At 42.6% G+C, this 14,224-nt stretch overlaps 1 protein-coding gene across 2 annotated transcripts in view; it reads left to right on the top strand.

The window, feature by feature from the left end:
* Positions 1-14,224, top strand: part of sema4c (sema domain, immunoglobulin domain (Ig), transmembrane domain (TM) and short cytoplasmic domain, (semaphorin) 4C) — an 82,041-nt gene that overhangs the window by 33,088 nt on the left and 34,729 nt on the right. For both annotated transcript variants that reach the window (XM_034542644.1, XM_034542643.1), the window contains exon 2: positions 7,150-7,357. In XM_034542644.1, the coding sequence (XP_034398535.1) occupies positions 7,234-7,357 (124 nt within the window). In that variant the 5' untranslated portion in view covers positions 7,150-7,233. The remainder of the gene's footprint in view (positions 1-7,149; positions 7,358-14,224) is intronic.

The following is a 14,224-nucleotide window of genomic DNA, read 5'->3' as shown; positions in this document are numbered from 1 at the left end:
TTAATGTGAGTTGGTCAACAGAAAAACGCAACACCCATTTTTTTTTTCACGCCTATATTCTCAGATATGCTACTTAATGCATCACTTAGATGCAGGCTCACTCATGCTTGCTATTGCTTCAAACCGTGCCTTCAAACACACTCCACCTGCTTTAAATTTCCACCTGTGTCTTTGTTCAAACACTCTCAGATGCTGAGTATGGTGTGGGTGTGTGTTTCAATGTCAATGGAGGGTCCCTGTCTGCTCCATTAACTCTACACTCTGAATAAAAGCTCTGTTGTCTTACTTGTCACTGTATGGGAAAAAGCGTCTTAGTGTAATGTGGAACTTATTTACAGCCCTGTTGCACACATGGCTCTGCAAGACTGTGAATAAGTAAGAAGTAATAGCATACAAAAAGTACTTCCCCCACTTCATATCCCACAAGAACACTGTAACATAACCTGTCTTTCTCTACGGTTGCTTAGCCATTTTGCTCTGTACTTGAACCTGGAACCCTGAAACCACCACTTTGATAGATTGCACAAGCGGAGCCATTGTATATTTTTACATTCATATTTCAGCCGTTATTTAGCTAGAGCTGCTGAGCGACCAAAAGCGTGTGAGCTGTGTTTCAAATCAGCAAAACAATTTTTAGGGCAGATCTCTGATCTCTGATCAAAACGTTGCTGTATAAAATCATACAAATTGGTCATATTATCCTATGATACATCTGCTTCCAAGGCTGTCTGGTGGGTTCACAGACTCTCAGAGATCATTTTAAACCAACAGAATATTAGGTGAACTCGGATTACAAAATTATCATTTGGCAGTGACTCTTTCTGTGTGGAAAGATATCATGTTTTTGCACAATGGATCTTGAGCTCTCTCTAAAAGCAAAGTTAAAAAAGCTGAACCCCATTTGTCTTCTGAAGTGATGTCCTGTCCTGTGAGATTCATCCTTGGTCAAAGGTCGTACAAACACCAGTACGCTGTTAAAGTTGTATCTGTCTATTGTTTAGTCCCAAATGTCAAAAACACTTGTTGGTGCAATGACATTTGATTGAAATAAGTTTATTTGTACTAAAATCAGACACAAATGTTCTCACTGAGACAAGAAAGGGCCTAAAGCAGCTCTGCTAATATCTACATGCTAACTCTGCTAACATCCTCATGCTAACATACTAACCCTGCTAATATCTGCATGCTAACTCTGCTAACATCCTCATGCTAACATACTAACCCTGCTAATATTTGCATGCTAACTCTGCTAACATCCTCATGCTAACATGCTCAGTGACAATCTTAACATGTAGAGTTTAACAGGTTCACCGTGTTAACATGCTAACATGTGCTAATTAGCACTAAACACCAACTACAGACGACATTGATGGGAATGACATTAGTTTTGCAGATATTTGGTCATAAATGAAAAGAAAACTTTGACGTGATGATGGCGTTAGATTAAAAGTCAGGGGATTGCCAAAATAGTGTTTAAAAAATTAATCAAATATGAAACAGATGCGTTGGCTTCATTGTTGGGGAGCTGTCATGCCTCTGTGCACCCTACAGCTGCAGCCTGCGGAAAACCCTCCTGAATGTTATTTGATACGTAAAATCAATAAATAATTGTGATTAAGAATCGTGACCTCAATATTGACCAAAATTATAACAATTCCCTCCGAGAGTGACATGAATGTTTCATGAAAATCTATCCTGTAGTTGATGAGACGTTTTACATTTTACAAGTAATTACTGCTATTAATTTTACATTATTCTCCAATGTAGAAACGTATGAGCCTTGGTTTTAATAATAGTTAATACTGAGTTTCATTGTGCCATGATGCTCTCTCTTTAATATTTCAGTGGCTCTCAGCACTATACAGTGAGTTTGTTGGGATCTTTAACTATTCAACAGAATGAATGTTAAAAAACATCTATTGGCAGCTTCAGAAATTCATACTAGTCCAACCATTCATGCACCAGTGCTGCTCCAGTGCGGCATAAAAGTCCTGGAGCCGATTTCATCCCGCCGTCCACGAGGTGTGAAATCGTTTGATCCAGTTTGTTCGGTTTAGGTGAAACAGCTTCGGTGTGTGTGTGAGAGTTTTATTTGTGTGTGTTTTATAATGCTCCCGAAGCAATAAAAGGTGGAGGAAACGGGGAAGGGGCAGGGTTGCAGGAAGGAAGGAAGGAAGAGAGCTGCTGTGTTTGTTTTGCAAGGAAGCGAGAGAGGAGATGATGGGTGGGATCAGTCCTTTATAGTCCACTCGTCCGTTCATGTGAGTAAGTGGTTGTGTGTGTGTGTGTGTGTGTGTGTGTGTGGGGGGGCAGTCACGGGTTAATGGACATTAAGTCTGTTCCAGTGTGACAGTCGGAGTGGAGGGCAGTTGGTGATGCGCCCTGGCTCTCTAACCCACAAAAGGGTCAAAGGTTGAGGTTAAAAGTCAAACAATGCCTGGAAGGACTAGCAATCAGCTGGGACCGCACCAGAGGTCACTGTGTGTGTGTGTGTGTGTGTGTGTGTGTGTGTGTGTGTGTGTGTGTGTGTGTGTGTGTGTGTGTGTGTGTGTGTGTGTGTGTGTGTGTGTGGTAATATGTAAGGAAGGAACAGGCTGCCAGGAAAGGAGTGGTGGGGAACATGAAGGGCAGAAAGAGGACAACATAAAACCGACATGGAGCGGGGACATGGGGGTTGACAACGCTCTTGTCTTCCTTTTTTCTCCTCCGACATCCGCTCACTTCGAAGAAACGACCCTGGTTTGCTTCTCCCTACAGGGACTCATCGTACCTCCCAATACATTGTAATAAGAAACACACACGCTCACATTCATGCAGAAAGAAGAAGACACCCACACATGTGCGCACACGATGACACAAATCCACAAGCACGGCCAAAACACACACGGGAGCTCGGCAAGCTAATCAGAACATGTGGCCTATTTCTCTGCGCGGTTTAATGAGCTCTCCATAGCGGAGTGCTGACTGATATTATTAGGCTGCCGTGTCTCAGCTCATTAGCTAAACCAGGCTCAACAACAACACCAGCAGCTAAAAGATGATTTGATGCCACCTGCAGAGTTATGTGACACCACAGGACCCAAAGGAGGCTGCGGTGAGAGAGCGAGGCTGAATCCCGCTTCCTACGACACAACGAGGAATCACAAGTCAGTTTGGTAGAAAGAAAAAGAAGAATACATCCCGCCTCCCGTCGGCGTTTATAAAGTTCCCCACAGGTGTGGCTTGCAGATTCATTGTGCAATGTTAGCAACACATTGGTGACAAGTGAAGAGAAGTAGTCAACAACACTGAATAGTCAACAATTTGTCAATCATCTGTTCTTGCTCTATGGTGAATGGCTCAATGTCCTGTGTTGGAGCTGTGTCGAGTCCCTCTGCTACATGATATTAAAGCAGAACTAAAGGAATCGCACTGAACTGAAGAATATGCCATTTTTGGTTTTTAAGTGGTTTGTAAAGTTCTTCTCAAGTACAATTTTGAAATGCACGACTTTTACTTGAAACTAAGTACTTTATTCATTCAACGTATTATTGGTACTTTTACTTTAAAGTGTAATTCTTCCAGCATTGCTTATAAACCGCAGAGTTGTTTTTGGTTAAATATAATATAAATACATTTCAGTAGACATTTATTATGCAAAATGATGTTGTTTTACGCCAATGGCTTTGAGCCGTTCTTTATCTATTATCTAAACATGAACTATTTCTCCAGCCCAATAATGTAATTTAGTTTTTTTTTTTTTTTATTGTTGACATACCCACACAAATATATTTTGGAATTTTTTTGTTTTCTATTTGTTGAAATAACATTCCGACTGGCATCAATAAATTAAATTAATAAAGTATTCTTGCTCTTCCAAAAATAAGGAAACACATTGAAGTGATCCCTGGGCTTGCCTCACGGCCTGATCCCGTACAGTACGATAGATTTATCTGGTGTTGTATTTCACTAGGATTTTATCAACCATTGTTTCTTGGATTTGAAAAACAGCATTTAGTTTAACGCTTCGGCAACATTGATGGTGGTGGTGATGCAGAGAAGAGGAAAGAGAGGCACAGGGAATTAAAGAAAAGCAGAGAGTGGCAGCAAGCAGGAAGAGAGAGATTTTACACTTTTTTTTAGACGAATGCCTTGTTCCTCTGTCTTCCCCGCCATCCTCTTCCTCCTCGTCTTCCTCTGTAGTGTTTACACGCTATCCTCTTCACTTAATCCGGCCTACTGGATGCCCACTTCACTTGGTTACCTCTCAGCACAAAGATAAAAGGATGGATGTTGAGGGATAAAAATAAATTTTAAAAAGCCTCCTTAACTGTTTTTTTTATTTTCTTTCTCCGTAACTCTCCCCTCCAATTCTATCATTCTTTCAACCCGTCATCCCTTTCTTCATGCCTCACTCCCTCCCTTCCCTTCTTTCCATCTCAATCTCAATCTCAGCTCACCTGAGCGATGGCCGGGCAGGCCTGCGGCATCGATCCAATAAAGCTGGTAGTCGGCATTGCGAGGAATGAAGTGCTTTCACCCAAAGCAAGCAGTTAAGCTCGCTCTTTTAACAGCACGCCGCTATGATCTGATCTGAGGCTGGAGGGAGTCTGGGAGGGGCTTTCTTCTTCTTTCAGCGTCTTCTTATTTTCCTATCAAAAGTGTAATCAATAACAGTCACATTGGTTGGACGTGGACACACACGCACACACACACACATCTCCAAAATCTCAATTACCTCCCCTGCCAATCCACCAAATAGGCCAAGTGCTTGGTTTTTTTATTTTTTTTTTGCCAGCACTGGAATTTAGTATTCACTTGTGGGAATATGTGGGGGAAAGGGAGTCGGAGACATAAAATGTGCTACGAGTACAGAGGTATTTTTTTGTCTTTGTGCCGGGTTAAAGTAAATACAGTATGACATTTTGTGCCTGTTTAAAAGTCAATGGATTCCCATCTCCAATGAGCGTGCATCATCAAAGGCGCCATTTCACTCGCTGATACGCAGCAGCAGGTGCAGAGGGGAACTTTTAGAGATGGTACGTGTGCAATTCTTCCCGTGTGTGTGTGTGCGCAACTTGTTTTTCAATTATTATGAGGATATTTGGTCGGCAATAGAATGCAAACATTAAGAACGATCCATCATGCTCTATTTATGCATGCGGTTGGGTTCAAGTTCAGTGATTGGTTTAGTATTATTTTCAGAGTCATTAGACTTGGTTTAGATTGTGGTCGGTGAGTTGCAGATGCAGTGGGTTTACTATAGGTCAACTTTACATTTAAAAACAATTTATTTTTTCAATAATATAGCTATGCAGATCATTTGAGTTTTAAGTGCTGAGGTTTTGGCAGAAATATCGGAGATGTCTGCTGCCATTTGAAAACAAACAGAATTTTCTTGTGATACTCGCAGGATTTAAATATAACAGTGTCATTATATGTCGTGTTCAAGGTACTTTCAAGGAAAATCTGATTAGAGCTACTTTCTACCAAGAAAACATTTTCATATGTGAAAACTGTTGATGCAGTGTTTTGTCGATTGTGCTTCAACCAAAGTGCTTATCAGATAATGGAACCGTGCGTGAAGCCCAATTTCCAATGGCTCAGTCGTACGGCGCTGCTTCAGAGGATTTTTGTAACCTACTCAAAACAGACAATCTGATAATCCCACCTACTGTACAAAGCCATGTTTTCACATACACTTTTTCAAGTTCACTGACTGGTCTCTGTATTTGTAAGGCAGAGAGATCAGGAACCCAGGAGGAGGTCAACGCATGACCTTTGGTCATTTAGAATAGGCACAAACACTTTTGCCTTAAGATGGAGTCAAATGACACATTTTAAAACCTAGTTTATGTGAAGCATACTGAAGCCTTTAGTAACGGGGGCAGTATCTGGATGCCGGTTCTTGATAAATTCCATTCAGCATCGAAGCAGAAATATCACAGATGGATATCTCACAGCGTGGGCACATACAACTATCTGCATGACTAGATATCCCTGAGTGAGAAGATAATTCAACCCTTTAATCAAGAAATCAGTATAGAATGTTTCATAAATGCGACCATACCCCAAGCAGTTATTAAAGAATAATTATAGATATTTCTTTCTTAATCTCCCACTTGTCATCATTGATCGAGGGTGTTTGTCAGCACAGGTGGGATATCTACTGATGGAACCAGTCCAACGTAATTAAAAACTATATTTAAAATACTGCTAATGAAAATAAATTAATGTTTGTTCATGGTTGATTTTACAGAGGTTTGACAAGTGAATGAATTAACACATTTATGCCACTAATTGATGTGCGGGACGTAATACAAAAGTAATATATGACATACATTAAAGGTTTAAGGGCTCTCAGGTCCTCACACGCATATGCAAAATATACTTGAGAGTGTGTCATTTTATGCGTGTGAAAGTCCTCTTTTCACCCTGTGCATCGGGCTCACCTGCAGCACATTAACAAGTCAATCATCCTGTGTTCTTATTGGACTGTAATGCCACTCTGTAGAAGCACACTTGACATGTTCATTAGGTATAAAGCAATTCATTTACAACGCGCTGCTATTGGATTGTCCTTGCCTCGACATTCATTTCCCGACACGTTGGCGTTTGATGCATTGCCAGCGCCAATTAACTTTGATAACTCAGCCCCAGTTTAATATACTGATGCTGAATTGGCTTGACAAGAGAACGGCGATAAGCTATTTCTGAGCTTTTTGAGTGGCGATAGCTGGATTATCGCTCAGCGTGAGGGAGGGCCAGAGAAAACTTTGCTGCATAACCCCCGGGCCAAAAGTCATTAAAATGTTTTGTTTGTTTTGGTTGGCAGACACACACACACACACATACACACACAGGGGGAGGCACATACACTGATTACAGCTATGTCCTTATTGGCTTTAATGATTTGCATAACTCATTTCTGTTTTACATTATTCTGGATTGTGATGGCCATGTGAAATTTTATAGCACATGTTTTCAAAGGGACACATTTATCTTGCAGTGCAGCTTGAATGTGTGAACCGTATTCTTTGTGGCTTTTTGAAAGAACGTGCATGTTGTAAATACTGTTTTGACAAAATAGTTTCTGATAAACAACCAAGCCAATAAAGGAAGTGAATTGCTGCTTCCTGCTGATGTGTTGTTTTTTCTTTCTCCCGGCAGGCTGCCAGGAGCTCGGCTGCTCTCCCGAGTCCCTCTCATCAACTGATTCATCCCCGATCCATCACACGGCGCCAGTTCCAACGAATGGGAGCTGATATGGGAGCTATGGGCGGGACGAAGGTCTTGTTCCTGTTGTTTCTGGTTGGATGGGAGAAGACCCTGGGTCTCAACTGGAACCCAATCCCACGCAAGACTGTTCGATACCAGGGTGAGTGAGCAGTGTATTACAAGCTGATAGAGGAGTTCAACCTCATTTACGTGAAAGACAGACTTTAAATGTAGGTAGCGGGTCCTTCAAGTCACAATACAATGATAAATAGCTACAGTTTCCAAATTCTAATCCCATATGTTCATGTATCTCCTCTTATATGCTGAATATTTGTCCCAGCATTTTTTGGATTGTTTTCTTTTCTTATCATATAAAACCTCGCTGTTTTGTATCCTCACACACATACCTCCTAGAATATTGCTCTGCTACTTACAAGCTAAATGGCAGGTGTGGTTTTCTATGATAAGCACAGTTAAAATAACAAAATCATTTTGCTAACATATTTGGCACATATTAAGCGATTAAACAATTAACGCAGTGACATACAGTTAGAAGTTGCATTTCTTTATTTAAGGGTGAAGGGAACCATGTGATTGTAGCAGCGTGGTTAATTAGTGACTACACATGCCTGGATGGTGCAGCCAACTGGGAATACGGTAGCGTTGTAGGACTCTCAGCTGTTCTCTCGGTACCGATGGGGCCATTGCTGAGCTTACTAACTGTCCGTTACAAGGTTGTAGGCTTGTTTGCTCAAGGGACAGTAAGTTCACACGGTTTATTGAATACATGTGTTCCACTGACTTCGGTCTCCCTATAGTCTGATGAACTGTCTCAAACTATTCCTCCTTTTTGGAGCAGTGTATAGTCAGACAGAGGGGATATACATAAAAGGACTCGGTAAAACACAGCAACGGACGTACATAGCTTCCATCTTCGGCTCTCTCATAGTGCAGTGCTATAAAGACGTCTAGCTATTGGTGAACAACCACATTTGCATGTCAAAGCTCACCAAAGTTGTACCTGACACAAAACATGAACGCATATTGACTTTCTTTGCCTCGAACAAATCCACTGAAGCCAGACCTTAAGACGGATTTAATGGACTGGCAGCTGTTGGAGGAATCCTCTCAGAACGATTTATCTGGTCAGACATCCGATACAAAACCAGTAATTGCAAAAATGTATTCCATTACAACTACCAGGGAGGATTTTCCATTTAATCAGAGGTGGATGCTTTCAGATTTAGTGAAGAGGACGAAGTTGACCCCCAGTAAAACAATACTACAGTTTAATCCTGGAGCTCAACTGCATTTGCACTCTTTATCTCGGCCCTCCTCTGCAGCCAGGCCCGACTGTCTCCTCTGAACAATACCAATTGTTGCAAGATGAGAAAGTCTTTTTTTAATCCCTCAAAGGGGAAGTACTGCATTCTATCACTTGGAGATTATGGAAATGTTATAAAGACAGAGAGAAAAAATATCGGGGGGAAAAAAGCTACATTTTCTAACCTCTGTGTACCACCTATTCCACCTTTCATCCCATATCTATCTCTCCTTTCCCTTCTCTTCCTAGTTTTTCTGTTGGCCCTTTTATCCCTCCCCTCCCCCTCTTTTTGCTTTGTATGCTGCGGCTCATCGTATGAACTCGTAATGCTCTTATGGCGTTTTCACAAAGAGCTCAGATTTCAGCCGCTCTTGAGGAGAATGGTGCTTGGTAGCGGTGGGGTGTGGAGATATTTCAAATGCAGCTTTCTCGTGCTGCTATCACAACCACCACCCCCACCCCCACCCCTACACCTCTCCCTTTTCCATACAGGCATCCTCCTTCCTCTTATCCCCGCATACAGTCATCCCTGGTGTTGTGTTGGGATGTGAGGACGGGGAATGAGGGGGGGATCAATAGGATGTCCATAGATTCTGGGAAAAGGCTCCAGTGTGACAGAGCAAGGCCACTGTTGGCGGACTGGCCCTGCTGCACTTTGGCCAGAACACACTTGTGGTGAGGACGCAAACGGGGACAGCTGCACCCACATGGTCATTATGGAAGGAGCTCAAAATCTGCATTACCAAAAAGTATCCAAAAAATGGTGAATAAATCTGTCTGTAGAGACGAGATAACTTCCCTTCGCTTCTAGTGCAGCTTCACCTTTTTTTTTTTTGTGTGTCATTAATGTCTTCCCAATAAAAGCCTTGTCATGAAACACTTCTATCATACTTGATTCGAGTATGACACTCGAGTGCAGGAGGATTCTTGACGTGAATTGATTTGCATTGGAAACAAGTGGGATTATCTCTCCCGTTGACAGATTTCTCCACTTGGTTAAAGAAAAATGAGATTTTCAGCCTCAATATTGGGTCAAATTACTTATATGGATGGGTTCTTGCCACGGTGCTGAGGAGGAGATAGGAGAGAGACGAAATGGAAAAACAAAGCTGCAGAAAGAGGGAGGAAAGGAAGGATTGGAGTTTGAAATGAGAAGAGAGAACGGAGCGATATCGAGGAAGGAAAACAAGAGTCAGACAGGTGGAGAGACAGAGAGTCCGGGAGAGAGAGGCCACTCACTAACTGCCTTAAAAGGACAGAAAGTAGCTTTAGTGGAACGACAGAGAAAGGAAAACACACACACACATACACTCTGCAAGCCATTCACCCTGTGCTTCATTTTGCATGGGGGCAAAGACACACAGCTTCAAAATTAACGTGTATGTATGTGTCTGCGTGAGAGAGAGAGAAAGAGAGAGATCTTATGTTTGCATGCAGTGTGAGTTTACAAGACAGAGACAAGAAGACAAGCGATGAAAAACCAGAGTGAGAGAAAATGTGGAGGCACAGAGGGTGTGTGTGTTTATACCTATTTGTGTAGAGAGAGAGTGTGTGTGTGCGTGTGTGTGTGTGTGTGTGTGTCAGTCTAATCCCCTTTATTTATGTGTGTGTGAGAGTGTGTGTACTGCTTAGGCTGGCAGTCTGAGGGATTTGGAGCTCCAGGCCGTACAGGAGGAGTGTAGTGTGTGTGTGTGTGTGTGTGTGTGTGTGTGTGTGTGTGTGCGTATGTGTGTGTGTGTGTGTCGGCTGGGTTATGGTGGGGCAGAGATGGTTGAAGAGATAATATTTACCCCCCGCCCCCCTCAGCCAACACCAGCACCCCTGCCCAGCAATTACATGAGGCTTATACAAGGTTGCAGAAGAAGAAACACAATCATCTTGTCTCTCTCTCTCTCTCTCTCTCTCTCTCTCACTTCCTTTCTCTCTTTCTCCCTCTCTCTCACTATTTATCAACCTGTTCTTCTTTTATTGTTGACATTTCAGTTGTTATTCTTGTCACATTCATTGAGGGGGGGAAAAGATCGCGGTGGGCTCCTAATGAGACATTTTATGTACACACATTGTGAATGATCCTCGTAGAGCTGCTAATGAGCGCGACACATTTGCATACTTTTCTTCCTCTAATTACTGATACAGTGCATGTATCTTGATTTATTTTTAAATGTAAGTTTCTCTGTAATATATATATTTTTTTTGCGAAAGGTCTCATCCATACTTTGTCACTTAATGTTAAAGGCAAAGGCTGATGTTAATCCATGGCTCTCTGAGTGGTAACAAATCCCAGGAAAAGAGTTGAGACTTAAATGCTCTCCTCGTAGCGTACATTCTTCCTCGCTGATAGTCGGAGAACACATTTAATGCAAACTCAGCAGAAACTAAATAAAATTAATTGAAAGCGTCATTGTTTATTTCTCCACTGTTCCAACAATTAGCAACTTCGAGAGTTTGAACGATTTTCACTGTCAGTTTACGAACCCTGCTTTCTGGCACACTCGTCACATTGTCACACCAGGAAGAAACCGAGAGGCATACGCCTACCGGAATTGGAAAAAAGGAGCCTATCCTCTATTTTAGAGGGTTTTTCCACATTTACAAAAAAAAAACCTGACTTGAGGTCAAGTCATATAATTCAAGTCCACACCCCTCAATTCATTGTTTTTTCATGGGATTTGTTGGCATGAAAAAAGATCTAGAACATCACCTATCCTTTAAAGTTAAGACTTTTTTTTCCATCTGTGTCTTAGACTCACCTGCTGTGGCCTTGCCCCTCCTGTTTCTTACTCAATGGCTCACAGCTGATTGGAGCATTCGTTATGTTGTTTCAAACAGTTTTCACACACTTGGTTTTTTTTTCTCCATTGACCACAGAAGCTTCAGCTGATAGCGCTGTCTTCTCCCACTTTCTCCTGTTGGCTTCGTCCACTCATGCCCACAACCACACAAACACTCCTCGACCCAGCCCGAGGACAGAGGACAGGCAGCTAAAGCTATGACAAAGTGCAGCAGCTGTGGTTAAACAAAGAAAGGAGGAAAGAATGAGAGAGAAGAAGAGAAAGGGGGAGGTGAAGAGAGAAGGAGAAATAGAGCCCTTGATATGTGATATGTTGTTTGAAAAGCTTTGATGCAGCACATGCATCTTTAAAGAAAAGCTGGAGCAAATGCTCTCCTCTTGGGTTGGAAAAAAGAAAGATAGAATGAGAGGTGGCGGGAGAGAAATAAGAGAGTGGAAAAGGGTTGGGCCTCTGACCTCCAGAAACCTCTCTCTCTCTCTCTCTCTCTCTCACTCTCTCTCGCGCTCTCCACCTTTCTTTTTTCCCTTTCTTTCTGTCTCTCTGCCATATCTCCCTCTAATTACAATAATGAGTGGTTGAGAGCGAGGCAGAGAGAGGCTGTGCGTGACTGGGAGGATAATTTGGGGAGAGGAAGGGAGGGATGGAAGATGGAGATTCATCACCGCTTTCTGTCTGCTATGAGTGTCACTCATCCCTTGACCCTGTGCTGATTGGTCAGTGAAGATTAACAACCGGGACCAGATGTCAGGAGCTTGAGCGCTCTCTGTTGTCACACTGAAGCCTGATGTGTGAGCATGTGGATTAAAATGGAAATGCCACTCGGCGGCTGCTCTTATCCAAAGCACCTTCTCGTAGTAGTAGTAGTGCCACCGCTGACATTATACGAAACACTGCCGCTCATAATCCCTCTGCGTAAATCAAATGCGTCATTTTTGACATTAAACATTGTGATAACACTCGATATTTGTTCAATCACATGCGAAACAGCATTTCACCAACTTGGGTAGGTTTAGGAAGAGATTGTAGTTTGGGTTAACCTTTGTTTGTTACGTTGTTTAGTTGGCCATGTTACGCAACATGGTAACGCTAGGTATGCTACGTAACTGTGCTACGTTACCGAAGCATAGTAATGTTACGTGACTCAAAATAAGCCAACTTAGACTTCGGTTTCACATGAGAGGCGAGCGCAGCTGTCTTTATACGACACCACCTGCTTTACTTGCGTCATAACCTCGGCCACGTAGAGTGTCGTAATAGTTGTACGCGTCGGGTAAAAAAAAAAAAGAAGCAATTTGAAGAATTGGGTTTTTTTGTTGCTATTTTCTGCACTAAAATATTTCATCCATTCATTTAGTTCTTGAATTGAAATGAAAAGACGCGGTGCCAGGTCTCAAAACTGTTCATGCAGCACAAGGGATACAAATCATGTGCAAGAATAATGAATTTGAAGCACAAGCAGGAATCTACTGTGTCGAGCAGCTTTCTGAATGAACAAGACCACATGTTGTGACTCACACAGCTGCACATGTTGGCCTCCTCCACTGATTGTTGGATAGGAAATTTCTATTTTGCCCTGTATGCACAATAACTACACCATGAGTACCTTTTATTCAAAAGACCTGAGTAATAAGTAGTAGAAATCTACTGCTTGAGGTTGTAGCTCCGGTGGTAAAATGGGATTTTGCCTTAAACCGTAAGCTCTTTCGGGTTGCTGGTTCAAACCCCAGCCTTGAGTGTCTCCAGTGCGAGGACTCGAGGGGCAGAAATTCACTGTTCTTCTGAATCAACAAATACTTCTGATTGTTGGCATGTAAATTGTTCAGTGAATCAAATTCACAAACTATAGCTGCACCCGCTGAGCTCCACAGGCACCCGCTTATTTATCTTTATGTGTGTGTGTGTCATCACCACAACATCGTACAAAAAGGTCTAAGTCTCCCCAGCTCGTGCCCGCTGCTGTACCAGTCATACATGTTGCACCATGACGCTGGAGTGGAAAAACCTCACTTGTGGCATCAACCAGCTCTTGATGATTTGTTCAGCTTGTTGTGGGCTGCAATAGCGATCCCCCACTGAGCTAGGCTGTTTCAACCCCCCTCCCCCCACCGCTGCTTTCATCTTCTAACTTCCACCCCCCCCCCCCCCATCCCCCCATCCCTCCTCTCTGAAAACCATCCCCCTACTAGGCTCACTTGTTCCGTTCTTGTGTTAATCCACTTTTACCACTTCCTCTCCTCCCACTCTCCCGTCCCTTCATCTTGCTCTACCAATTCGGCTGAATTCAATGGCTCTGTATTGGCATGACTGTTTATGAAAAAGCTGTACTGGAAATATAAAAAATGCTTCATAAACAACGAACAACAGCTTACACATGTAAGCCAATGCAGAGCCGAGTAATTATTTGGCTTAAAAACATGTTCTTTTATCAGTGTATACTTGCTATTATTCTTCATGGCATTCTGATTCAGTTACAAGCGACTGAAGTACAGGAGTTCCCTGTGTTGAATGATCCTATGAATCTCATTTATTCTTATTTCACAATGGCAGATCGTCCATAATGACCTCAATTCAAAACACAGTTGACGAAAAGGTATATTCTTGCTGATCTAGTTGGTACCGGCATGTATATCTTTCCATTTCTCGTGTCTCTCTGTATCCTTGCTCTCATTCTGTCGTACGCCTGACTCTCCTGTGAACTTGTCATCTGTTCGGCAGACAAAGCTTATGCATCCACGTGGGAGTGTGTGTGCCTTTGTGTGCACAGTGTTGTTTTTTCTTCCTTCAAAGAGGGTACCTGCTCAGATGAGGATCTAACGAGGCTCTGTGTGCGTGTGTGTGTGTGCACACGCTCGGGTACATCTGCATGTGTGTGTGTGGGCGCTGCACAACGTCTCTCCCTCCTCGGTCTGTC

The sequence above is a fragment of the Cyclopterus lumpus genome, chromosome 9 (genome assembly GCF_009769545.1).
Source record: "Cyclopterus lumpus isolate fCycLum1 chromosome 9, fCycLum1.pri, whole genome shotgun sequence".
NCBI lineage: Eukaryota > Metazoa > Chordata > Actinopteri > Perciformes > Cyclopteridae > Cyclopterus > Cyclopterus lumpus.
This window is presented reverse-complemented; position numbering and strand designations above follow the sequence as displayed.